The sequence below is a fragment of the Excalfactoria chinensis genome, chromosome 10 (genome assembly GCF_039878825.1).
Source record: "Excalfactoria chinensis isolate bCotChi1 chromosome 10, bCotChi1.hap2, whole genome shotgun sequence".
Classification (NCBI taxonomy): domain Eukaryota; kingdom Metazoa; phylum Chordata; class Aves; order Galliformes; family Phasianidae; genus Excalfactoria; species Excalfactoria chinensis.
Window position 1 is genome coordinate 12,258,210 of NC_092834.1, and position 27,814 is coordinate 12,286,023.

The 27,814-nt window shown below is 37.3% G+C and overlaps 1 protein-coding gene across 3 annotated transcripts in view; it reads right to left on the reverse strand.

Annotated features, from left to right (window-relative positions):
• Window positions 1–27,569, reverse strand: part of ZNF280D (zinc finger protein 280D) — a 41,845-nt gene extending 14,276 nt beyond the window's left edge. For 2 of the 3 annotated variants that reach the window (XR_011904857.1, XM_072345586.1), the window contains exons 1-16: window positions 27,416–27,569; window positions 23,367–23,512; window positions 19,558–19,623; window positions 19,079–19,437; window positions 15,317–15,434; window positions 12,957–13,066; window positions 11,059–11,288; window positions 9,399–9,556; window positions 8,875–8,975; window positions 8,604–8,750; window positions 7,853–7,987; window positions 6,184–6,422; window positions 4,917–5,057; window positions 3,144–3,206; window positions 2,488–2,606; window positions 2,261–2,297 (exon numbers count right to left, since the gene is read on the reverse strand). Coding sequence is in view for 2 of the 3 variants with exons in the window: in XM_072345586.1 (XP_072201687.1) it covers window positions 2,261–2,297; window positions 2,488–2,606; window positions 3,144–3,206; window positions 4,917–5,057; window positions 6,184–6,422; window positions 7,853–7,987; window positions 8,604–8,750; window positions 8,875–8,975; window positions 9,399–9,556; window positions 11,059–11,288; window positions 12,957–13,066; window positions 15,317–15,434; window positions 19,079–19,437; window positions 19,558–19,623; window positions 23,367–23,505 (2,162 nt within the window). In the remaining variant the exon portion in view is untranslated. The remainder of the gene's footprint in view (window positions 1–2,260; window positions 2,298–2,487; window positions 2,607–3,143; window positions 3,207–4,916; window positions 5,058–6,183; window positions 6,423–7,852; window positions 7,988–8,603; window positions 8,751–8,874; window positions 8,976–9,398; window positions 9,557–11,058; window positions 11,289–12,956; window positions 13,067–15,316; window positions 15,435–19,078; window positions 19,438–19,557; window positions 19,624–23,366; window positions 23,513–27,415) is intronic. The other variant, XM_072345587.1, reaches the window with a different exon arrangement.
• Between the last annotated feature and the right edge of the window lie 245 nt (window positions 27,570–27,814).

Sequence of the window (27,814 nt, forward strand, 5' to 3'; positions counted from 1 at the left end):
GTCTGAAAGGTGCAAGAGAAGATCCAAAATCATCCAAGAGTCTAACTGTGAGTCACTATGGCCAATGTTGCAGGAAATCCATAAGCAACCCACACTTCACCAAATTACAGGTCAAAGAATGAGAAGATACACTCACATATCACAGAGAAACTACACAGTGAAAGTTGTGAGCACTGTCTAAAGATACCTCTTGCAAAACCAAACACAGAGCATGATGAAGATAAATATTCATGTGTACTCTGTACTGCAAATAATGAATACAAGGTCTGCTGCATAGATGCACTTATGCTACTAGATTCAGAAATTAAATTCTTGTCCCAAGTATCAGCAAGCTATTAAATGGATAAGGACAAGACTGGTGAGATTAATCAGGTCTAAAAAAATAACAGCTTATAACACCTCACATTGAGCCAGTAAATAACCTAACAGCAAAACGAGGGCTCTCAAAAATAATGGCTATATCCATCTATCCTAACCTAAGACACTAATAGCTTGTACATATTCTTGATTGTACTTCTACTGTTTCAGTGCTTACCCACCTGTTTCTGCATAATAGATATTTAGCACATCCAACATTCTTAAAGTATTTTTGTATGACATCTGTGCAATATTTTCAAGATAACAAGATACTTGGTGCAGTACTGACAACAGCCTGCCACAAACACACATCTGTACCCACCATACACCTGTAACTTTCCTCACATATAGTCCAGCAGATATGAATTCCAAACACATACATCCAGCTACTAGAGTTGTATCACAGCTCAACACTTATTTTTCCATTGTTTGAGTTTCACAGAAATCCAAACAGTTGAAGAACACAAGCCACCCTGGATTAATGAAGGGAATACACAGCTCATCCTCTTAAGTGACTGTTCCTAGTATTTTGTCAGATCTCAATATTCAGTACTCCAGGAAGAGAAATTCCACTTTTTCTTAAATGGTTTTTTTTTTTTTTTTTTTTTTTGGAATGGTTTCCCAAATCAACTTCCTTCCCATCTGCTCCTTACAAAACAACTTCAGTTCTTTTTAATAATGTCTGTTTTTCGTCTTATCAAACCACAAGCTCTACTCAACTACATCAAATGCTAAGCAGTTACTACTGAAGGTAAGCTCACAACATACTTTTTGTGCTGTTATTACTCATAATCAAATAAATGTATTTCCATGTTTGGATCAGTTGAGAGATTATTCCAGCATGTCCTCTTACCGGCCACTTCATTAGTAAATTATAGGACAATTATATTGTACAGACTAGTACATAATATTATAAATAATAAATATTAATAGAAAGTAATGAAATCAGAACATTTGGGGTTGGAAAACCTTTTAAGGTCATCTAAATCCAACCTACCTGGAGTGAATAAACAGGGATCTTTCACTATATCAGAAATAACCTATTGGGAATACTTTCAACACCCTGTGAAGACTGCTCTCTCTCTGCTGAAGTCCTCATCATGCATGAGAATCTCCTATCTCGTTTAGAATCCTGCTATAGGTTATACGGATACAGTGACACTCTGCTCTTAAATATGGGTTAAATTATATTCTTCTACCTTCTGAAAACTTTCTTCTTTGCAGTATAATTGACATCTTTATTCCTACATTCAAATGAAGTTCTGAGAGAACTCAAATGTTTGTTTCAATTAGCATACCTCAGAACCTTCAGTTAAGGCATAAACAGGTTCGCAAACTACTAAAACTAAAGTCTCTGATACTGTTCTGGTATAATCAGGGAAAGGTTTAGCATATAAACTGAAAGTCAAAATTTCCATGTTTATTTTTCTTTTCAAATCTTTCTTTGCATTTAAAAAAAATAATTAGACATTAATTAGTATATTTTCTGTCAAATAAATGATGGTACTTGGAAAATAACTTCTAAATAATGTATCTTACATCAAGTAAAGCATTTTTATTTTCTTTTTGCATCAACACCGTGTAAAGGACATTAAACACTCGTTTAATATTGCTAATATTAAAAGTGACTTCAAATAACAAACTCTCTAGGCCTAGACTTAGCAGTTAGGACCAAGAAATTTTAAATACTGCAAGAGCTGTTTGTTTTATGACCTAGGCAATTTATCTACCCCTTCTTGCAATTCTGGACATAGTCAATAGTAAAAACACATTAAGTGTACATTCCATACATTTTTGGTTTTAATGAATTTGGATGAAATCCAAGTTCAAATTACAATTTTTGACCATCTGTCACTGAATTAATAGGAAAAGAAGAAATACTGAGTGGTAAAACAAAACTTACTCAGATACTTGTTCAGCAGTTGGTAAATCTACAGAAACTGAAAATAAAAATAAAGGATTAAGTTAAAAATACTTATAAAAAAAAAGTGGAAATACACAAGTACTTGCTTTCAAATCTATGCACATAGACATAAAAATGTAATAAAAAAAAGACTACCATAACAGATAGACATCTTCATGTGACTACTTGTACATGTGCCATATAAGAAAACAACTGCACATACTCACCGTTCTCTATAATAACTTGACAAGCATGAGCATGGCTTTCACTCAGATGTGTGGCCATTCTATCTAAGCCAGAACCATCAGTCAGAAAATCACAGTTAAGACATACTACAGTCACACCTCTAGAGAGAAGAAAGTAAAAAGTATGCGTAAATGCAACATGGCTGTGAGAGCAGCTTTAACCTACAGCTACTGGACAGACTAAAGGAAAAAAAAAAACAACAAAACAAACAACCCTGCTTTTGCAGTTTTAGATGGGGTGACTCAAAGAAGCACTGCACATGGAAATTCCAGTCACTGACTAGAACATCTCCTTCCTGAACACAGTACAAAGAATATAACTTCAGTCAGAATTTGAGTTTCTTGGTTTTTTCCACCTCCTTCTCCTTTCAGACCTGGCACATTATGAATAATTGGAAAATAAAGCTGTGGAAATATTTATTTTAAAAAGCCCTGAGAAAGAAGTCAACAAAAGTGGACCAAAAAAAACCCACCCATCTGTCACAAAAGAGAACACTGCTAGTAGAAGTGATAACATTTCCATCTCTCCGCTCTTTATGGAACCCTAGAACTTCAAGAGGCTCTAATCTATTTTAAGCAATCAAGTCACTATTGTAAAGCAAAACCAATGATCTACAGCTGAATAAAAGCAGAATTACCGTAGCTCTTCTGAATGCTTCTTGTATATCCAAAATCTTTTACTTGGACGAGCACTGTGAAAACTAAAAAAAAAAAAACAACACAAAAACCAACAGAAGACAAACTATCATAATTTAATCTGTCTTTCTTGAGTGTATTACTCCACATATGCCCTACATACTACACATGGTACTGAAATTTGCTTTCAAGTTGAAAACAACATTCAACTACTGACCTGCATTATTCTAAAAAAACTGATTTGATGAATTGCTTGTGAATCTCATCTCCAGTTCAAAACACTGGTAAAAGAAAACTCCACATCGCTGTGCTTAAGAGCAGAAGAACAAATAACCTCAGGAACACCATTTCTACTTTTGAGCTCTCTAGTAAGGAGCTTGGGAGGGGAAAGACTTCAATTTTTTTTGGCACAGTGCTGCATGAACATAATTTGTTTCCATCAGCAGTTTAGATCTTGAAACACCGTGCTTGAGTTACACAGTGAAAGCTATACAGTGAAGAAGTTTTATTCAACACAAACTTCCTCAGGAGACATTAAAAACTGAATCTTTAGACAACTTCCAGTTATCACACATGCAGGTTAAGCACGTGCCAACATAATATATTCCCAATATTAAACAAAAAGCAAGCAACCAAGTACAGATGCTGCTACAGCAAAAACATACAGCCTTCTTCCACACTACTTCTTGTTCCTTAGGTGGTGATAGCTGCAAGAGGTCTAAGTAGTGGGACAGTCAAGACAGAGCACTGAGGAGATAAAGGACAAAAGACCAGTTGTTGTGCTGTATGGTTGAACTGGACAACAGCAGGAATAGTTTACATTAGATTCCCTTCTCCTGTTCTGAAATAAGCCTTTTTTCTTGTATGATTACAAATAGGTACATTAATTTTTATTATTTGTTAAGCATGCAACCCACAGATTTTTTGCATGAAGTCTGTCAACTATTTCATACAAGAACACTAACATTAATGTGACTAGGACAATGCACAAAAGATATAAAAAAAAAAATAAATGTATGAGTCATGTATTGAAGTATTCTATACTTCAAAAACATTTTTGTTTAAAATGCCCTTGTATTTAAAAAGAAAACTGCATTCTGGGTTTTTTCTTTTGCCACAATACATTTGACCTGTTAAAGGCACAGAATTAACAGGAAGGTTTTCAAAATATTTTTTAACCTTCCTGCCAAGAGATCTACGTACACTTACTGCATACAATACTGCCTTTGCTCTGAAAACTTGCATGTTGTTTCCTTAACAGGCTTTTTTACATCTGTCATCACTAATACCCTAGACTGTCTTACAGCAACAAACCTCATACAAAATCAGATGTTGCTATTTTCTCAGACGATCAAAGTAGTATCCCACTTGGGTAGGCTATTTGAGACACCCTCTACATGGTATTCTGAGCATGGATTTCATTAGAGATAGCAGTGGCTTTATGTGTTCAGCACTTGTGCAAAACAGATGAGGTCTTAAAATCTGAAACTAAGAGAATATGCAACAATTAACCATTATTTCATAAGTTTGGCTGAAATGATAATGAGACCCCATTGAAACTGTGAAGCAAAGACAGAAAGCTGCCTGAACATTTAGCTTTTTAAGGTACAAGAATACCAGTGTTTAGGTCCCCTTTAGAAGTGAAAATTCAACATATACATGTCCTTGTCAGACCCACGTCACAATCCAAAATTCAGGTAACACACACACTTCATGCAATTATGTGAACTTTAAAAGCATATGATAATTCAATAAAAATTGTATAGAATTCTTACCTCATCATGTGATTCACATAAGCTTTGCTACAGCTAGTATTGTATCTGCATAAGCTACAATGGACATACGCAGGAAAGTGGCTTGCAAAATCTTTTATTTCTGAGTAACACTCAATGCATTTGTGAGCTCCCAAACGACACCTAACATAATATGGAAAAGTTCATAGTTAACATCAGTACCTTAGGACAATATAACTAATTCCAAACCTCCTGCTTTACATCTGTAAAAAGCCTGCCTACATTGGAGGGGAAAAAAAAAGACAAACTTAAAAATGTATCAGATAAATATTTATTATAGGTTATAATAGTAGATGTAAGTCTGTTTTCTCTTGAATTGTTGTCATTACAGCTTTTACTTTTTTTTATTAAGGTCAGCGCAAACATCTGCTACTGAGCACTTCTGGAAACAAGATACTGCATATGAGACCCTCCAATTTCAGCTGCTGCTGTTGTCTTTCTGTAGTTGAATAGAATTTCAAAGAAACGTTTCATTCACACATTCTGCAAGCTTTGAAAAAAATTCTCTGCAAGCTTTGAAAGAACTACAGATGAAGATTGGAATCCTGCTCTTATCTAATTTTGTTGGTCATTTTTAGACATTTCAAACAGATAAATTCTGGGAGTTATCACCTTCTGAAAGGGAGACACATATAATCTCTTTGACAGAGAATTGCTACTGCATGATAACGAATGAAAAGAATTACATTCTAGTTCATAAAAGACCCATAGAATTATTAAAGAATTGTCAAAACCATTTAATTGTAAATATAAGGAGAGCATCCTCTCCACAGCTTGCTTTTATCTTACTGTCTCCTTTGATCCCCAAATTGAGGTAACAGACCTTTAACATTTCAAGTAACAGGTTCAAATAACATTTTAGAAACAAAAGGAGGAAAACATTTTTATCTCCATTAAGCTTGCAAAAAAAAAAAAACAAACCAAAAAAACAGAGTCCATTCACAGATCACTTTTCAACATAAATCTGCCTGTTGAACAACTATTTCAATAACTGTGAGCTCTGTGCAGAGAAACAACCTAAATTTAGAATAGAAAACTTGCCAGAGCATCTGTTTTTCCATCATGAAGTCCATCATCAACAAAGTTATGAAGAGAGAAGATGCAAAGTTATTACCACAATATCAATACGTGGAAAGTCTGAGCCGTCTTCTGAAAATTAAGTTGTCAAATACTCTATATTGTAGGATCAAAAGTTATTGGGTACTTATATTCAATGTACTTCAGTGTATTTTTAGTGTTCATATTTTACCTTAGATTATGCAATGCTGTATTTGTAACCTTTTTTTTTTTGCTGCTGCTGTTGGTCCATGCATTTTGCTTCTTCAGTGTAGTTGCTGGTTTTGATCTTGCTTTTGATTTATTTGAATTAGATCTGCTATGATTTCTAGCAGCCGTATTCTTCGCTTTAGGAGATAACTGAAATGTGGACGTGCTTGTGCTAACTGACGATCCTGACTGAAGAGATCCAATAGATGCTCGAATAGTAACCTACAAGCACAAAATTAAAAGTTTTTCTATTTAGGTTTAAGCTGTTTATGTTCTATTTTTCCTCAAAGTTTTAGTTGCTTCAGGACACAAGTGACTATCTTGCATAGCATAGGAAATCCTCCTCAGTAAATACTGTTTTGAAAAATATGTAATACTGTTGACTAGAGTAAACCTGATTTCAGTAGTCAACTAGATGCTTAAAAAGCTCTTGTTTTGGTGGGAATAATGAGCAGTGACAAAAAAACACCACTATCTCTCTTCAGACCTGCAACTGCCTATATCCTACTCTAAAAAACCAATAACCAAACAAGAAAAAGTAGCTGTGGAAAAGAAACAGACGGGTCAGATCAATTAGCCATGGTCAGAAGTATACCAAACTAATCTATTAGTTCCTGGATTAAACTAAACTTCTGTGTGTTGTTGCCTCATGGTTAGTAAAGCTACTTCAGATTATTTTTGCTCTCCATCCTAGACACCTAAGGGACAAATTCTGGCTTCTAAATTATACTTCTTGCCCCTACTTACAGCTTAGAAGCAGCTCAGCTTTTAAGTCTTGTTCCAGGATGTTCAGTTTTATCATCTACACTCTGTCAAGGTCTCCTAACACCAAAATTTTATACACAAAGAAAGCTAAGCTTTTACTAATTACAAATACTCTGAATCTTCTAAAATACTCAAGTGACATCACAGAATCCAGAATCACTACCAGGCAACACAACTTCAACTTCAGTCATTTTTCTTACAAAATGTAACACAGTGAGTAGTTAGTGAATAATACATTGAACATTTTAATTAAAGGAAATAAATCTTCACAATTCATTAAAAGACTGCAAGAAGAAAGTTCTGAAACCCACAGGCAAGTTGTTTCTTCTCAAGAAATGGGCTTAACACTAAATATTCTAAGTGGAACCAAGTTTACATCACAACACAATGTTGGTTTCTCCTCACCCCTTGAAATGCAGAAGATAAAAAGACATTGTGTACTCAGTTGTAAGTGCATAATGCCTACAGAAAATCGCCTTGCACTCCACTTGCATTTTTCTACTACCTTCCACACATTGGAAGTCTTACATAGGAAATGACGTTAGCACTGCAGATCAACATCCACATTATCTGCTTTTCTCCTAACACAAGAGATGATAAATGGAAAGGGACAAATTAACCAACAGCTCAAGAAGGTATCCCTGACTGCACTACCACCACATGCATGAATGGAAGAATAGGACAGAGCAATGATACAGATCAACTGGAGGAAGCTGTGAACTGTCGCTAGCTCTTCTTTTAAGGGGAAATGAGTTTTTTGTTTTAGAGGTAACAACAATTTCTTCACTATAGAAAAGAAAGGAGAAAAGTATCTTTCTATTCCAAAACTTTCTCTGCCAATATATTTTTTTTTCTCCCATTTTCTCCCTCTATTATTCTCCACTTACCTTTGTTCCAGGAGGCAGTCCTTCCAACTGTTTAGGTTTTCTAAACGTTCTGTGATGCTGAGTCTTGTGATCCATTTTTTCTTTGCAAGTCAAAAACTGCAGTCTACACTTAGTGCAACGGTATATTCCTTTTTTCTTGAAAAAAATAATAATAATAATAATAAATAAAGGAAGCCAGTCTAGAATAAGCAGGAACATCACAAAAACCAAAATTCTAGTCCTATTCTGTCTCAAAGAATGGCCATTCCGCTTTGAATTCAACCTGACCAACTCTTAATATTGTGCAAGGTCAAGACTCTGTACAGATGTAAAGCAGTGTTACTACCAAGAAGGAGTCAGGTTACCAATTACAGTAAGACAACATGGTAATTGACAATATTTTCTTTACTTGAATCTGTGACAGCCATTCTAGTAAAATCCAAAAAAAAAAAATAAAGCAAAACATCTGACTATGACATAATGAAGAAATGAAAAAGCAGAAAGATTCTTTGAAAACTATCTGGAGATTTTTAAGCAGGAAACATATAAGAACATGCCTAACACAGACAGTCTTAACAACTCAAAAACTTCTCACAACACGCAGCTCTGGGTCTTCATATTCTATTGATTATTTTCATCTACTAACAACCATACAAATCAGTTATGCTTTTTTTAAAAAGCATTTTAAAAGCTTTTTTTGTTTGTTTTGTTTTTTTAGGAAGAGACTCATAATATCTAGTGTTTTTCTAGCATTAAGAAAGCATCTGCTTACCTGATGCCTCATGTAATGATGCATATATGGTGCTCCAATTTTAATTACTTTGAGGCAAAATGGACATAGCAGATGTTTTGTGTTTTCATGAACTGTTCTGAAATGCGTTTCTACATCTGAAAAAGCTGAGGATCTGTAGTTGCATACCTAAAATAAGAAATTTTACTTCTTGTTAAAAGTTTATACAAAGCAAAAACAGATGTAGTGTGTGCATGGGGGGTGGGCAGAGAGGGGGCAGGTAATGTAAATACAAAACAAGATTCTGAAATACCTGGCAAACATACGGCATTTCACCTGGCTTATGATTGTCCTTCATATGTTGCAGAAGAACCTGTTCTGTTTCAAAGGATAACTCACAGATTTTACAAATAGCTAAAAAAAGTGAAAAGCAAAAACCATAAATTAGTTTGGGGTCATAATTCAATCAGTTATAATACATACGAATATGTGAACTGTATAAATCTACAAAGGGGAAACAATCTAATGATCTTCCAGCTCTTCAGATGAAACTCTTCACAACTTCAGAAACATGAGGTCTTTCAAAAGGATAAACTCTTGAGTTTGCAATAAAGAAAAGCAACAAGAACACCCTCCAACTTAATTAAAATACTTTTTCCAGATACTCTGCTCTGACAGAAGCTGAATGACCATCCAGCATTTGCTTACAACCCTCCAGATTATTGCCCTCGAAGTACAACGGCTTTATTCTGAAGTTACCAACCAACAAAAGACAAGTCAAAAAATATCTCAAATTTTAGGTCACAAAAAGGTTTAGTGCAGTATAATCCAACTTACTAGAAGACTCATAAGGTGTGTGTGTACTTTCAATGTGGCACTGCAGCTGAAATGGGGTGGGAAACTGACGGTAACAGTGCTGGCAGGTGGTGTGACTTTCCCAGCTTTCACTGCTCTGCTTCTCAAGTTCTAGATGATGTTTCATGTGGTTCATAAACCTTAAAACAATAGTGAACAGGTGAAAAAGATGTATGCAGACACTACCCACTATGTATCACATGCAAAACACAAAGGAACCTTAGAAACATTGTTCTGAAAGCACTTTCAAGTATGAAGAAATTCAGAATGTAAATATTTAAAATATGCCAGCCACTCAGATCTCATCACCACCAGTGTTCTCACATCCACACTGTGCAGAACAACTGCAGCTCTGCTGAAAGCTAACAAGTACTAAGACCAGATCTTCAAGTAGGACATTCATAGCTTTATCTGGAAACACCTCCATACAAAAATGAGAGTATTTCAAGAGCTTTCTTTTATGTAAGTATTTAGGTCTGAAGATGACTTATGAAAAACAGTTATCAAGAAATTCCACTGTGTAGATAACAACCAAGAGGTTATGAGAAACTTGGTGGTAGATCACTACCAAAAGTCACCATATTTTCCTTGTCAATATATCCATCTGCCTGTAGGAGGATCTATCTTGGCTGAGAAGTCTAAGCTGAATTTATCACAATGTTGGCAGGTCAGTCATTTGTGGAAGAGTAAGCTGTCACAAGGACAGGTGAGCTGCATAACCCACTACTGCTGACTTAATCAATCATTCTATTTTGAATGGGTTTCATTTTGAGAACAAAGGTCCAAAAAAATTCCAATAGAAGCTGAGAGAATGTATGCATTTATTTTGCCAACCATAATAAACAGCTTAAAGTATAGAAAATGTCTTGGAATACAAATTCTTAAGTAACAGAAATACATATTCAATATGGAAAAAAGTAAACTCTTTAAATATGTTGGCACTTTCACTTATACAGATACTTAATAATTAACAGCACAATTAATGTTCAGAATTAGAAAAAACTTTTGTACAAAAACATGGGTTTGATGTTAGCATAAGGCTCTGCATTTTGACTTGCAGACTATGCCCTTGAAAGAATAGTCCATTTTTCAGTTTTATGTTCTGCAAATTCAGCTTCCCCTAAATAACGTATGTGAAAAAGGAGAATGACCTTAACTTCCAAATGAACAATGACATGAATTGGTCTATGTATTAAAACAGCTTACTGAAGCTTTTTGTAGTACTTGGAAGTAAAATTACTCCATCAAAATAACAGTTGTTACATAAGCAAACGACCAACTATTAGTCACTGTGAATCCCTAAAGAGAAACAACACTCACACCTACTGACATCACCATCAATCAGGATAGTAAATTGTAGAATACTTTGTTATTGCCCTTTCCAACCCTTAAGTCCGATGACTGCTCTCATTAGAACTACACTATTTCCATTAGATGCCTCTAAAATTTGTTCTCTTTAAGTTAAAGCTACACACATAGTAAAAAATAATTCAATTTCTGTGCAATAATCCAGCATTAATAGTTTGCAAGACACACACACAAAAAAAATCCTTTCTATTCCAAATAGACAAATTTCAAATGCATGACACTGACTGACATGGGCTGTAAATCATTAAAACATTAAGGAAGAGAGTTCAAATACCTTATATTATTTTTAAGAACTTTCAGACAGCTGAAGCACTTAAATGTTGTATGAGTCTTCTGTTCCTGTTGCACCTGTTGGGTATCACCTTCATGTTTCCCATAATAGAAATCGTTAACTAACATAATCAGTTTTCCTTTTTCATATTCAGTAGTTTTGCTTGATGTAGTAGAACATTCTGTTTGGGCCACTCCCAGAAAAAAGTCATTAACCAGATCTGGACAACAATACTAGATGGAAAGAGAGAGAGAAGAGACAGAGACAAAAGGTGTAAGAATCCCTTAAGCTCCATCAATGAGAACAGCACCTTAAAACTGAAACTGCCTGGTAATGAGAGCTATGTGCAAAGCTCTTCAATTCTGTGACACACCGACTCAAACTCATACTCACATTCACATTTTTAACTGAACTGATCTTTCAGTAGCACAACCAGGTAATAAAGTGCAAAGTATTTTTAGCACTGAATAGCTATTCTCAGAGTTTCATGTAAATAAGTTTCCAGTTCAAATCAGAACATCAGTGCTGCCTAGCGGTGCCCTACTCATTAGAAAAATGTCTACTTCCTAAAATTTAAAAACAAGAACAAAAAGCAGCTCTTATACAAGTATTTTGCTTACAAGCATAAGTTTTTGGAGGACTTCATACAAAATTTTCTTTTATTTCCTTAGGGAGGACATTTATTGAGAACTGCAAGTTTTTTTTTTCCAGCTTTAATGGAAAATTTAGAATTTCTATGTCACACAGCAGACACATCATTTGTATTCACCTGAAAGAGTAGACAATGAATGCTTAACCCAACAGCTGTACTACAAAGCTTAATGCTTTAAAAAGCATAACTATCTCACATAGGATCAAGCTTCCAACCGTGAACAAAACCAGAATGTTCATCTCCTACTGGGAAACCGGACTACCTTCTATAATGCTAAGCAGCTCATTTTCTGGTGTAGAAATCTAAGTCAGTGTACTTTTTGGAAATCAGAAATTAATTTAAAAAAAATAAGTAAAGTTGTTTTCTGTCATCCATGGCTTTATCAGTCGTTAAGTATCAATCATTTAAAGTACCAAGTGCAAAAGCATTTCACTACAAGAAATGATATGAGAAAGATAACATTTAATTGTGTTATGAAGCTAAATATGACGCTAGCTATCATTCATCTTAAATCCTTCAAACTACAATGATTTGTGTTAACAGCAACTGAGAGCATCAAAATTTTCTATTCTAAAGTAATTCATACAGCTTTTTGCACAAGTTACTCATTGTATGCAAGTACATTTCTGCTCTCTCTGAAATGGAATACATATGCCTGAGAACTGTGCTAATCTCTGCCAAATTATAAAATAAAGTGTCTTCCAGGAAATCATGTTTCTGGAAACAATGACAAGTAGGCCTCATAAAGAGTAACAGATGCAAAGTTTATGAAAGTTTTGTTTCTTACTTTAAGTACGAATTACAAATTAAGCTTTTCCCCTCAGACAACTTTTTAAGTCACCATATGATATATAAAGGAAAAAAGCTAAAAAGTTTTCTTTGCCTTAGCAGTCACATACCACAGATGTGGGTCAACAGACTTGTGACTGGCAGTACTAGTAGGCCAACTTGCACTGCTACTACAGGCAATTACCTTCATCAAATTCACTTGTTATCTGGCCAGAAGTTCAAAAGGTCACAGCTGTGGGAGAGAGAATTCAGAGGCAGCAAACGTGCCTCATCGGAAAAAATAACGCCCGAAATAACAAGACTTAAGGCTCTACATCTCCATTCTTTATCTCTCTGACTTCACAATACTTTAGCTCCACCTAATCAGAGACAGAAGCCAGACTATCTTCAAACTGAAACATTTTTCATAACCAGAAGCCCACTTAAGTTCATAATGTTCATCATCATCGAATTATTTTACCTTCATATGATTTTTTAGAGGATCCATAAGATTGAAATGAATATTGCACTTCGGACAAGCTCGCGGAAATGGCCCTCCATTCTTAATGTTGCTTGATGCAGTATTTGTATCTGCACAGAGAAGTCAGAATTTGCAATCAGAATAACAGTTATTAGTCTAGCAAAGTATGCTATTTGAAATGAAAGTGCAACTGATGTGACAGGAACGACCATACGCAACATTTTACTACCATCTTTTAACTGAAATTCTTTTGCCCCAAATCAACTTCAGCTCGTTCTGTTTGTCATAAACTTTCACAAAATCTTAGTAATCATAGAAGAATGGGAGGTGACTGGAACACGATAGAGACAAAGAATTAATTTCTCCTTCCCACTTACCCCCAAAGCAAGACAGATTTTGTGAGGTTTTTAAGAGCTTTAAATTCTTGAAGCACACAAAACAACTTTTATGCCAGGACCTTGTCATCATCACACAGGGATAAGAGAACTGTTTTTGAAAGTAATTTCACCACCTGGCTCTCAATTACGAGCCTATTTCTCTCTGGCAGTAGCTGTAACCTAGGCTTATTCAGATGCATCACTCCTTTTGAATGAATGTGTCTTTGGAGAACAAATCATCCAAATAACTACTCCCAGGAATGGATGGAAGTAAAGAATAGTGCTCTTATCAGAGTAAGTTAATACCTTTCACACAAATTAAAACAGAAATAAAACCAAAAACTGCCTCATTATTTTCAGCGTTAATGAGTAAACCCAATCTTCCAGCTCCCTCCAAAGTGCAAAAAAGTACTGGTGAGAGCTACTTTTTCAGATGAAGTTCTCTTGCATATACAAGTCATTCACAGATCTGGAGGGCTCCATGCAGACAAAACAAGTTAAAACAGATTAAACTAAAAAAAAGTTTCAAGTAATATCTCAGCTTCAGCGTCAGATGTACTCTGCAAGGCTATGAAAAAATGTAAGAAAAAGCCAAACATGCATTTAGCTTATATAGCAAGGATATAAATACAGGTTAAGAGATGATTACACAGCAGCCTTACACATCTTGTCAGAAAAATAATACTGCACAGTCCACACAGTAGACATGGCTCAAGCAGTATTTTTCCAAGAGAATAACATTACTGTTAAAAATTATAAACCTTTCAATTTCTAAGTTGTGTATGTATCTTACTGACATAGACTGAGTAAAGGAGTATTTAAGACACAATGAATTACAATTACAATCCTTGATGCCTTTAAGTGCTTCATTTTTCTGGATAAGAGCCTAATATACATTAATTATTAAATATGCAAGTTCCCTAAATTAGAAAATTATAATTATACTAATACCTGTTCTTTGAAGAACTGGAGTTGAATACCAAACCAACTGCAATAAATAAAACCCTGGCTTACTTTAGAAAAAGTTGTTTGTTCCAATAAGACAAGAATCAGATCACAGATTAGTTGGACACATGCAAAGAAATATACTGCCTTCACTGATCAGTAGCTGCAGTGAACACCTAAACTAGAGACACAAAAAATTACCATATCAAGCAGAAGAGACTAGCAACCTAAAACTTGGTTTGCATTGTTTTTATTATGACCATTAGGCCATTCATTTTACATAGCCCATTACCTTATAGACAAACCATAATTTTTTCACTGATAACTTACAGGCTAAAATGATGGGATTATGGTCAGTTATTAGAAAAGTGCAATCCTTCATTAAAAGAAAAAAAGGAAAAAAAAAAAAAAGGGGGGGGGGGGATTTCAAGTTACCACATGTTTAAGACTGAAGATACTACACGCTTCCACCCGCTATGATAAAAAAGTGGTTTGGTTTGTTTTTAACTAGGTAAAATAGTTCCTGCTGAAAAACAGCTTAGCTAGCTGACAAAAAAGAAAAAAAAAAACATCACCAAATGATATTTTTCTCTTTCCCCTTTCTACATAGAATCCTTTTGATCCCATTTACTGAAAGTGCTATACATAGCAGTCAGGAAACCAAGATAATCATCACTGGGAATCCACTCAGCAGACTCAGGAAGTTCTTCTGGCACTGTTCCACAGCTCCTCTCTTGCTAACAGCCATTCCTATTCATGTTAGCCAAAGACTGTTTGATATAAAGAAAATGAGCCCTTATCTGTCAAGATTATGGTGGATCTGGCAGTATTTTTTTTTTTTTTAAATCTAAATGAATATTACATGAATACATCAGCTGCTAGTTCAGTCTAACACAAGTCATATATAAGGGGAAGAAAAAAGTTGCAGAGTTCTATGTTCTAAAAATTTTATTTAAAATTACAACCCAAAGATCCGCACCGCAGTTAAATGCCATTATGTTGTTTGTTTCTTCTATCAACTACTACAGTTATACCCACCTGTTACACTCATTGTTGGCTCAGTCTGGTACTGTGGAACTCCCGAGTTCTGTCTCACACCAAACAGTATACCAGATGTATTATCTGATGCATCTGGTGGAGAATCCATAATATAATCCTAGTAAGATATTTTCAAGAAGGAAAAGAAATTTGAGGTTTAACATTTCTTTAATTTCAGGCTTCAAAGGGTTTATTCTTAAAAGCATACAACTGCTTACAAGTACTCATAAGGACTCATGTGTAAATCAAGTCATTTACAATGTCACCCAAATAGTTTATTTTGACATTTTAAGAAACATGCAATTTTTATCAGTGCTTATTAATTTATTCGTAGCAGTATCTCCAAAAAACAACCATAAGACCTAGGAAAGAACATTTCATGAAATACAGCTCAAACTATGTGAATTGCTGATGGTTCCTGCTTTTGTACAAAAGTCTGATTATGTTTCAAATTGTACTTAATTGCTTTTCTAAGAAAAGCACAGTGCTTTCTTCCTTCAACACAAACTCAAACATTTATCTTCTACTCTTTTACTCCTGTGTAAGAGCTGCTTGTATTTTAAAGATCTGAAATCAGAACTCAAGCAAAAAAACTTGATAGGAACAGAAGTTTCTCAAAGATGATGATACTGGTCAAATTTTGCACAAGATCAAGCTTTAATGAAAGTCAATAATACCCATGACAGACTGACTGTGAATGGCACTTGAATTCAATATATCACTACCGATTGTCTTTAACATAGAATAATTTCAAAAGGGCTTCATGAATTAATACAGTCCAACATGCTTTCCAAAGCACAGCTAATGCAAAAGTAGGTTCATACTTCTCAGCATCTTGACCCTTTTGAGTGCCTGCAAGTATAGGTATCTTTCAGTTCAACAGGTTTGTCCTTTAGCAAAACCCATAATTTAAATGACATAAGTCTTCATTTCTCAGTTGCAGCACTGAAAACGATTAAAACTGAACAACCTCCCTGACCATGAAATATTTTCAGTAACAGTAGTAACACATTAAGAAAAACCTTATGATAGAGTTGCATTCAATTTCAACATCAGTGTATGAATGGCAGTATGTCGGCACTTGACCTTTCTACTTTGGACTAACACAATTAGTTGCACTTCATCAAACTGTACTTGAACCCAAACTAGGAAGGATTAGCTGCACTTCCTTTGGGGGGGGGGGGGGAAATAATAAAGATCACCCCATGCACATACATGAAAACTGATTATCCAGCAATCCAGCATCCATGTAGGGGGCTAGAGCTACATGATCTTCCACATCTCTTCCAAATCAACCCACTCCATGACTCTATGATACGTGCATTTCATCATCAACGTATTCATGAAACAAAGACCACAACAACTTAAAGATAAGTCCCTCAGAACGCTTCCCACTCAAGTAAACAAGCATGCAAAGGGATATTTTCACATTTAAGTTGCTACATTTTTAACTACCACCACACAAAGCTTGATGGAAACAAGTCTCTAGGAGTACACAGATACATGTATAGCACTCAGGTATGGCAACCTATTCTAGGACTCCTAAGTATCAGAAAAAAATTTAATAAAACAAAAGGTGTTTCTCTCCATCCCCCTCCTTTTATTGTGTATCTCTTAAATGAAGACCTTAACAATAATGAAGAGCCATACTTTTCTCTGGCAAGCAACCTAATCCAATGTAACCAAATTAAACAAATGTTCAAGTGCAGCTGTGGAAATGAGAATAACGCTAAGAACATTTAACAGTTACTAAACATCTTTGCTTTATTTTTTATGAGCAAAACCTACACAGGTGATAACACACCAGGCTTCATAATAGCCAGAGAAATTACAAGCAAAGCAGCTTAGCCTGTAAATCCCTCTTTTCAGCTAGTAAGCCTGTGGTAGCTCTTAGACTGGGTAGAAGACTTTGCAGAACCACCTTCACTTTAAATATGACCAGTAAGACACATAACAGTAAAATGTGCCTTTCTTTCTATCTTATGTGGGCTTTCTTTTCTTTGTTTGAAGTGCTGCTACCCTTTCTTCAAATGAGCAGGTATTTTGACAGTACGCATACATCTCCCTGGTACACACTGACTTCATCTGGGGAGGAAGGAAGTAAAAGCTGACACCCTGGAAATTCAGTCTCAATATTCTCCAAAAGTACCGTCTGTTTAAAATGTTTGTTTTCACAGAATTGGCTCCATTGTTTTACAATATGAAACCAAAACATCTTTTCATGCTTCAGAAAACAAAAATGTTCTGAATAACAGAACAGGTTTACCACATCAGTGAAAAAAATCCAACCTGCACAGGTGTTCTCATGCGCATGAGAACCAGCATTCTTATAAATGACATTGTCATGGCTCAAGTAAGAAGAAAAACTACATGCCACTGTTCTGTTATCCAGAAGACTAGCAAAAACACTAAACTCAAGGTGCACAGCTAGATTTCCTAACTGTCAAAACCATGCTAATTAGTAACATGCTAATTAATAGCCAATCCACACAGAAGAATTAGAATGATGCATGGTATTAGACCTTTGCTCTCCCAGAATTTCACTAGGGTGAAGTGAAACCTGAATCATGCTCACACTGATGAAAGTGCCTAGTCAGTTATGGGAAGATACGCACAGATGTGGCTGAAGCTTACGGCAAAGAGTTTTGAGTGCTGAGTTATAGAAAATCTTCATCACTCTTAATGAATGCATCTTTAAGAAGATAATAAGCTTATGCTACCATACACAATGGCAGTAGCTCTGAATTCATTAGGACTGGCGTAGACAATACCACTGAAGCCAAATTAAATTTAAAAAATTCTGAAAGTGAATTAACAATGGCGCTGTAACAAGAATACAAAAAGGAAGAATCAAGTTGGGAAGGAACAGAAAAATGCATGAATGAAAACATTAACAGGAAAGCTCAATGCAGAAAACCATCAGTAGAGAGCAGTGATCTAGAGAGAAATAAAGGGAAAAGGGAAAAAAAAAAAATGCAAAAAGCTTAAGCAATTCTTGAATGAAGACAATTCAAACCAAAATACAGGCAACATACATACAGCACTAAGAAGAACAAATGAGAATGTATCAGGAGTGATATTAAAAACCACAGAACTTTGCTCACTAGGATCTCGCTAAAAAAAAAAAAAAGAATTTATCAAGATACTGCTGAATAGCATTCCTTCCTTCTGCCATATCAACTGCACCGCTCAGCTTGGTGTCATCAGCAAACATGCTGAGGGTGCAATTCAATTCCATCACCTATGTCACTGATAAAGATGTTAAAGAGTACAGGTCCCAAGATGGACCTCCATCAGCCTCCACCTGGACACAGAACCATTGACCACAAGCCTCTGGCTGCAACTTCCTAAGGGATTCCTTACGCAATGAACAGTCCACCCTTCAATTCAGAGGTAAGGATGTGATGGGGAACCATGTCAAAGTTCTTTCAGAAGCCCAGGTAGATTACATCAGTTGCCTTTCCTTTGTCCACTGATTTCATTTAATATAATGCTAAGATTTTCATTTAATGTAACACTGCTGTTACTAAAGCTATCATTCTTAAGCCACGTGGCACATATTACACTCAGTAGGAGTTTGTAAAGTCAGTATTTTCAATCTATATTTTCATTAACTAGTACAAGATTATGGTTCTACAGTTTTCATACAAGAGTATGGTTCTACAGCTAGTCTATAAGACTAATCAAGGTCTTCAAATTATTTCCTCAATTTATGCACTATCACATCTGAGTATTTTACAGTTTAAGGGAATAAAAACTTACCTGATTGAGTATGACAGGCTGTGTTGTTACAGTAGTCAATGGCCTGGATGCAGGTTGAGCCACTAGAGGAACCGAGATATTTCTTGATACTGGCTGTGTTGTGACTGGTCTGCTAACAGGCTGTGATAGTCCAGAACTTGACCGGGTCATCTGCTGTGTTGATAAACATCCAGTGACTGTTCTCTGCAGCGTCTGTGAAGCACCTGAAACATTCACTGGTCTGGACAATGGCTGAACTGCTACAGAGCTAGCTGCAGATCTGGATGAAGACTGAAACAATGAGGAAACAGGCATGGCACTGGGACTGGAGGCAGGTGTTGCATAATGGTGACTGTCAGACTTGAATGAAGTAACTGTACCTGTTCCAAAGGATTCCAAAGTTAACATTATATAATTTTCATGGTCAGATATTACACATTAAGTTATGTGGTTTTGTGTGCGTTCATTTTTTCAATTACCATGTAAGGACAATATAATACCTCTACTGGGTGCACCATTCTGTATCTGCCTTCGTGATGAGCTGAAGGTGACTCTGTTCAATAAATCTGTCAAAAGTTACATTTAAATTTAATTGCAGTTAAATTAATAGCTTTATCTCTTTGCAAATTAAAAGCAGCATTCAAAACCACAAATAAAGCCAATTAGGATTTGACTTATGAGTTATGACACCAATTCTAAAATGAAAACCTGGCAAAACAAAGCATCATTTGTACAAATTAAGATATGTTCTACTCTACTTCGCTTAAGCTCACTAGTTTACCTAAGAATCTCAGTTTTATTTTCCTGGAAATAGACAAACATACAAGTAAGACCGCGAGCAAATTATGAACATTTCATTAATTCATCTGATTGTATGTGTTTCATTTATTCATCTGATTGTAAGAAATGCATTTATTCACTTCTCTTTGTAGCATGCATAGTAAGAAGTTCCCAAATGGTACAACTGCTTCAGAGAAAATGAACCATTTTCTCTAAAAAAAACTTCCAAGCTCCAGTTTCCATCACCAAGAGAAATCAAAGAGAGAAGACAAATGAGTCATACTGGAGTTGTATTATAAGTGGACTGATTTTCCAGCATATCCTAGATAGCAGTCTATTACTAGAATTCCAATTTAAGTTAAAATTCTTAGATTTGATGCTTACTCCCTAACCAATATTCCTCAGCTATCTCCATCCTCACATAGGATTTTATGTTAATTCTAGAATGTTGAAATAATATTCACCAAATCAAAATATTCTTCTACCACCAGATTCTCAATTCACTTCATATTGCTGCCAAATTTCTTGCTCAAACATGTGAAAACACGCATATATTAAAGCTCCAAATCAACAAGATCAAAAAGTACCCTTTCAAACCAGGGTCAAATTACAGCAGAATCTCAAGCAAGAGATCTTAGAGCATCTATAAATCACCTTAAGGCTGTTTTCACAGATAAGTTTATAAAGTACTCAGACTGATAAATAAATCTAATGGCAGCAGAGCTCAGATCACAGCTCTCAACCTGTTACCCTTATGTAGATAATACTAATGAAAAAGCAGCTGCAACCAACAGATCCAAGCAGGTTTGCATTTTTAAGATATGATAAATTTGCTCCTGCAAAAATTAAACTATTCTTACTTCAAACAACATCATCTGTGAGTAAGGATTAGCTTAACTTGGGATTTAATTTGTGCTAGCAAATCACTTCACGCACTTAAATTTGAGTCAAACAATACAAAAACCTTTGTTTATCCCCACAAAAAAACCAAAAACAACAAAAACCACCAGCAAAACAGACTAATAATTAAAAACAAAAAAAAAAACAGCTATTGCAAAATCCAGCAAGTTATGGTTCACAAAACATTTTCAGCTTCAGGCAGCCTGATGCACTGAAAATTCATATCCTAAAAATATACAGACAGAATTTACTGTTTAAAAAAAGAACATTTCAGAAAATCAGTGCTTTGATTTTATAAACTACATTTGTATGACAACTGACTTGTCAGAGACTTGACTTGCTCCTACCCACCTAAGTATCTGCCCTGTTTAGATAATCAGTATCAAATAGTAACAGAAGAACATTTTTAAGTAGCAACAAATGACACATTCATATGACCATGAAAAAGTAAGCAAGAAAAACACACAACACACAATTGCTGCAAAACAATAATAATGAACAGCTGTAAGAAACATTAAAAGAAGTAAAATGTGAATTACTTCTTCTCTCACTCAACTAACCCTCCCAAAAAAGAGAGAAAGGACACTTGACCATACAAACATTGTGCCAACATGTCAAAGCTGGAGTCCTCAACTATTTCCTTTCAATTTTCCACATTAGTCTGTGTAACAGTTAATAAGTGCACTATCAGTAGAACGTTAAAAAGATGGCCAATTATTGCAGAAAACATACCTCTCCAACAATTTAGGAATAACATGCAAGTCTCCATCTGCCATCTGATCAGACAGGAGTTTTCTTGTGTAGAAACTAAACAGCAGTGGTAAGGAAAGCTGAGTTTGCTGTGGCTTGCCTATTACCAACAACAGTTCTGCAAACTGAAGCCTGACTACTGCCAGGTAGTACTACTTACAAGCCAAAGAAGAACTGAGGTCATTCTTCCATAGCTGTTTTTGATAGTGAAGTAGGAGATTACAAAGGAAAAAATGGGAAAGGGAAGGAAAAGAGAAAGTAAGAAATACCATAAGTGATTTTACTTGTGTCAGAACTGAGTATGGACAGCTCTAGAGTAAGATGCATGCATTGCAAGCCTATCTTTTACCAAAGTTCTTGAAGTTACTGAATTGTATGAAAAGTATAACTCTCACCTGCAACACGTTTCTATCCTTCATGACTTGAAAAAACTAATTAGACTAGGATGATGCAATGAAACTTGGCATATTTGTTGCTCTAATGTATGTCTAGCACATTAATAATGGTCCAATTCCATGATCTAATGCTAACAACAAACAGTAATCCAGAGATCCTAGACCTCATAACATAACAGTAAAAGGTATTTTTTTGTCCTTCTGGAAGCTTATAACTGCAGACAGCTTCTTAGAATAAATTTCAAATATTCTTCAAATTTTCATGAGGATCTAGACTATTTTTCAAGCATTCAAAAACATGAACCCTTAATAGCTATTTTTAGGTGAGCTCTAACATCAACTTCTTTAATACTTAAAGCACCAATTTCAGAATTTTTAAGCTAGTGCAAAAAGTATTAAAGATAACTTCCAATGAGTAAGAAACAAAGTGAAATTGTGCTCAGATGCAAGATGAAAGAAATATGATCTAAAATGACATAACAGCTAGTAATAGCTCCAGAGTCCACACAACAAAGTGAGGGGACAAACCTACTTTAAAATCTTGCCTTGAGATTCTTCACCATAAACTATATACCTTCAGAAAATGCCTATGACAATCTCAAATGAAAGCAGAGCAGAGATGAAGCAAAACCAGACAGCATGAAACCATGCAGTCTTGTGTATTTGATAATCAGAGAATGCTTAGAAAGAACTTCTTAGCAGCTGACTACAAACCACACACAGGATCAAAATCTGTCATTCCTAAAATCAATTGAAGTAGCAAAAATAAGTATTCTCCTTCACTTACCTGCCAAAGACCAAGCACAGGACAAAACACATCTGCTGTCACCACAACCACCTACACTCATTCCCTGTACTACCTGCAATCGGAGAAAACTACAGAACTTGATGAAAAAATCTCTTATTTTATAGGGAGTGAATGAGTTTATTAGTATAAACCTCTAACTTAACAGAGAGGCTTGTTCTGTTTTCACATTATATACTTTTCCTGATTATGCCTTTGTTAATACACACTCAGACAGTTACCAGAATAATGTCCAAACATTCAGACTGACTTTAAACACACAAAAGGAGCAGCAGAAAAAAATAAGAGGAACTGCCACACAAAGACCAGAATTCATGCATTTACTTGTGTGGGGAGAGGCAAGGTATCTACCTAAATATCAACTCTATTAAGAGCAATTGCATGCTTTCAGCACTGTCTATACTAGACCTATAACCAGTCTATCAGTGCTAAAATCCTCATATGTCTTTGCTTCTACTTGAAAGATTTACGCTTATTAGCACAGACAGCTGCACACAGCTCATATTTTAAGGCAGAATTCACTAAAATTTCCAACTTTCAGTATAGGACAACAAACTAAAGAACAGCCCTAAGATGAAGAACTTCTTAAATCTTAACACTACAAATTCTGTATTTTCAAGTCAAGTTTGAAGTTTCACACTATAAAGGATCTGTCAAATTATGGAAAACATTGTCTTACAACTACTAGCTGGCTTGGAGCTTGAGATTTCCCCAATGAAGATCGGCTCATCATCGTCATCATCCTCCTCCACTTCTTTCACTCTCTTTTGCCATGGTTCTAGCTCCTCTTCCTCACATTCCATGAACAATTCTGCCATCTTGAAACTAGAAAATAAATAATTTAAAAACAATATTCAATAAAACATTCAGTACTTAGTGAGACAGCCATTCAGTAACAAAAACTACTGTACTTGCCAATGATCCCCACAGAATAGCCTCCTGCCCACCACATTCCACACAGATTCAAGTCTGACCTCCAAAGATCAACAGTTCATTTTCTGATAATTCTGAATCCTCATCTTAATATTAAACTTTAGAAAATTCCCAAGATATTTCCCATATCATTTGAACTGGTTTTGTACAATATACATAAATAAACATCAGAACAAGTTCCCAAAACTAAAGCAAAAGGTATCTTTTAAAACACCTCTATTACAGGCATATTACTCATAAGTCATATGAACACCCTTATCATGATAAAACATGCAATATGCACAGCAAAGCTGAATAACTTAAAGCCTAGATGGAGCTGTATTCCATTCACATATTTTAAAAAACATGAAGCCAAAAACCACGCTGCACATAAACCCAAAACTCACATTTGCAAAAACCAAGATCTTACCAGGGCTTCCCATCCCCTGTTACGTAACCTTGAAAGCATTTCTGAACAGTACAGGAAATAAGATATTACACTAGTATTCACTTCATAAAACCAAAGGACTGCCTCTGCAAGGAGTGGGATCAGGATTCACAGTAAAACAGTGAACTTGCATGCAGCAATACAGCTATGGGGCTGATCTGCTAGAAATGAGCTCTGTGGAGACCAACCTGAGCATTCTGATGGCCAAGAGATTGACTATGAGCCAGCAGTGCATCCTTACAGTGTCATTGTGACCAAGACAACCAATGATATCCTGGGAAGCATTAAAAAGAGCATGGCCAGAAAATCAAGGGAGGCAATCCTTCCCACTGCTCTGCTCTGGTGAGGCCACATATGGAGTGCTGAGTCACACAGATGAAGAGAGGCCTTGGAGCACCTCCCATACAAGAAAAGGCTGAGACCTATAACTCTTCATGCTGGAGGAGACCGAGAGGGAACCTAATGGGCAGGAGTCAAGGGATGGTGCCAAGCTCTTTCCAGTGGTGCCCAGCAAGAGGACAATTGTATTTTGAAAATACAATTACACAAAGTTAAGAATACCTCCTCGTGACTTCTCAACAGCATTTGAATCCGAAGTATTCTGCACACCTTCAGTAAGAAAACATCTAATACCACAAGACAACTTCAGGACAGGAGGAATGCACTGCAAGACTGGGTGATGGACTGACAGTAAGTCTGTGACAGCTTATCACAGAGAAGCAGTCAAAATCCTCCTCTATTTGCACTGAAGTGTGAAGAACAGGCCTGCTAATGTTGCATGCCACATTTTAGGGATAATCTAACACCGGAGAGCTATACTCTTCCTTCCTTCAACAGATTAAGGTGCTGAAGTTAAACAAGGTGCTAAGAAAACAAGACACGAGTCCAGGTTCTTGTCAAGAGAAAAGAAAAAGTGTGCGAAGCCAATTTCCACATTACAGAAACAAGAGAGGCCATGTGCCAGGTTTTAAAAGAGAAGCAAAGCCAACTCTTCCTCTATAGATGTCTTTGTTTTACTTCCTGAGAGATGACATTTGTCAGACTTCAAGGCAAAAATCAAAGACCATTTTAAGAGCTACTGCTCATGTAACTGAGCACATATATATATATAAAAGGGAGGGGTATTTTTATTTAAGAAAAATAACTTTATTTGACCAGAGGAAAAATGTAATCAGTTATAAAACATACTCAAGAGAATGTGAGAGCACCAATAGTTTATACAAAAACAGAACAGGTACCAAAACAGCTACATTAGCATGTGACAACCTCAGTTCTATGATTTCTCTGACATTTTCCTTGGCAATACAGTAAGCCAAACAAGCTCCTACCTTGCTCCTGTGCTGCTCTTTCAGCTGTGTTAGCACAGCTTTTCATGGTACTAAGTCACAAACCTGTGCACATTAAAAATAGCTTGGTGTGACTGAAAGGTCAAAAAATCAGTGGCCTAAAGAATCACAGTGCAGTAAGGGGGAACGGGTTTGACTACGAGAAGTGTGCAGGAACTGCTCAAATAGTCTTCACTGCCAACAGAAACGTTTACACCAGTTTTTGGTGTATAGTTCACCTCAAAGTTTTCAGTTTAACTCTAAACGCAGAACATTCCTGTCAAGAACTCTGCTAGTCATTGCTCTCAAAGCCAACAGTGACTCCTTCTGCCATCTCCATCAATATCTGCCAGTGGATGTAGTCTCCGCTGCATTGTTTTTATTCTGTTTGTTTTTACTATGTACAAACACAAGCATGCATTTGTACACACATCTCCTCAAAAGCAGTCAAAGAATCAGAGAGGTCCATAACTTCAGTGACATCCTACACATGTAATTCAAATATCTAAACCTGCTTTCTAACCTAGAAAGCGTCAAAAGTTGGGAACAAGTTCTTCAAAGCTCTTTAACATTAGAACGTATAAGGATATCACTTAAAAAGGCAACAATAGTAAAAACAAAACAAAACAAAACAAAAAAAAAAAAAAAAGGCTTTCTGTATCCACTATTGCACAGCTGATGCTTGTTTGCCTCTGGCCAGAAAAAAAACTAAGGATCGTCATCGAAATTACATATATAATTAACATCCTGAAAAAAAAAAAAAAGACCATGGGCAAAACCAGAAAGTAAACTGTTGAAGGAGGTGTTAGAGATGTACAGAAATTAGTACTATAGAAGATCATGGCAAATATGGCTGCAATAAGATGTGAAGTTACAGGAAGCTTGTGTTTCTTCAGATGTTTGTTCCACGTCAACTACCAAGGTTCCAACACTCAAAATTTCTTCAGATTACTTTAAGATTACCTGAAACTGAATGACCAGCATGGAAGCGGTGGTGTGCTTGAAGAGTGAGAGTGTCTGAATTAGTCAGAAAGCTTCCAGGCCAGCCTTGTTTGTCATCTCTTCACATTGCTTATCAATGAATTATTCAACCTTTATTTTATTACTCTCTGTCTTAATAGCCGCACTTCATATCAAAGGGATCACACTTTTATTTACAACACAGGCTGACATTATGAGCACCTACACGTAATTTTCCAGGTAACCTCTCGCACAAGTTGACACAAGCTTGGCACCACGTTAGGTGCAAAGGAGCAGGAGATCTGCAACTTCCCAAGGAATGAAAGTAACTGTATTTTCGTTGGGTGCTACACTTGTTTCTGTGGCAAAGAAACACCAATGAAACAAAAACAAAAGTTCTATGAAGTTAGAAGCATACGCTAACTTCCCTCAGGAGAAAGAAGGAAAAAAAAAAAAAAAAAAAAAAAAAAAAAGCCAAACAAACCCAACCAGCACTCCGTCCGTTCCCTGCCCTGCGATGCTGTAAGCTCCGCCTAGGGAAGGGCAATGCCTCCGCAAACAAGTCAGGAGTTCACACCCCGCGCCACGATGGGTGCGAGGCGGAGGGAGGCAGCCTGGTCCCGAGGGCGGCCCGGAGCCGCTCCGCCCGCCCCACGTCGCTCCAGGCACGGGCTGAGTGCTGCGCGTCCGCCGGCAGCGCCACAGCGAGAGCCCGGCCGAGGGCCGTGGGTCAGGCTCCGGGCGAGGCCTGCGCGCCACAGCGGGCGGGAGGAGGCCCAGGCCGGGCCCGATGCACAACGCCGGCAGCCGCGGCCCCGCGCGACGGAGGAGCCCGGCCTGGGAGATGCTCGCGGAGGCGCCCCCTGTGGAAAGAGCCTCAGTTTCCAGCGGGGCCTCCCGAGGAAGCCCTCGCATCCCGGGGTCCCGCTCCGGAGGCCGCAAGGCCGCGCTCCGACCTAAGATGGCGTCGGTCTCACAGGCGACAATCCCCCCGCGGCCTGCCCGCCCGCCGCGCAGCGAAGCTCCCCGCGGCCCGAAGGCGGCGGGCCAGGAGGGCCGAGAGCGGCGGGCGGACCGGCTTACCGTGCTCCGCGTCCGGAGGAGCCGCGCCGCGCCCCGGTCCTGGCTGCCGGGCCGGCTGTGGGGGGATGGGAGCAGCCGCGCTGGCGAAGCAGCCTCACATCGCCGAATAGCGGCGCCCCACCTCAGCCGCCGCCGGGGAAAGGAGGGCGGGCGCGCGGGGAGGGGGTGGGTGGCCGCGCGGCGCCTGACGGGTAGCGCGGGGCAGCCCCACAGCGGAGCCTGCTCTCCCGCCGCCGCGGGGCGGGGCCGGGCCGGGGCCGGGCGGGGCGGGGCCGGGCGCCATGTGCCGGCTGCCATGTGCCGGGCCTCAATGTGCCGGGCCTCAATGTGCCGGGCCTCACACCGCGGCGTCGCGCCCCTTGTGCCCCTCAGGAGCTGCTCATTCATCGACTCACTGGT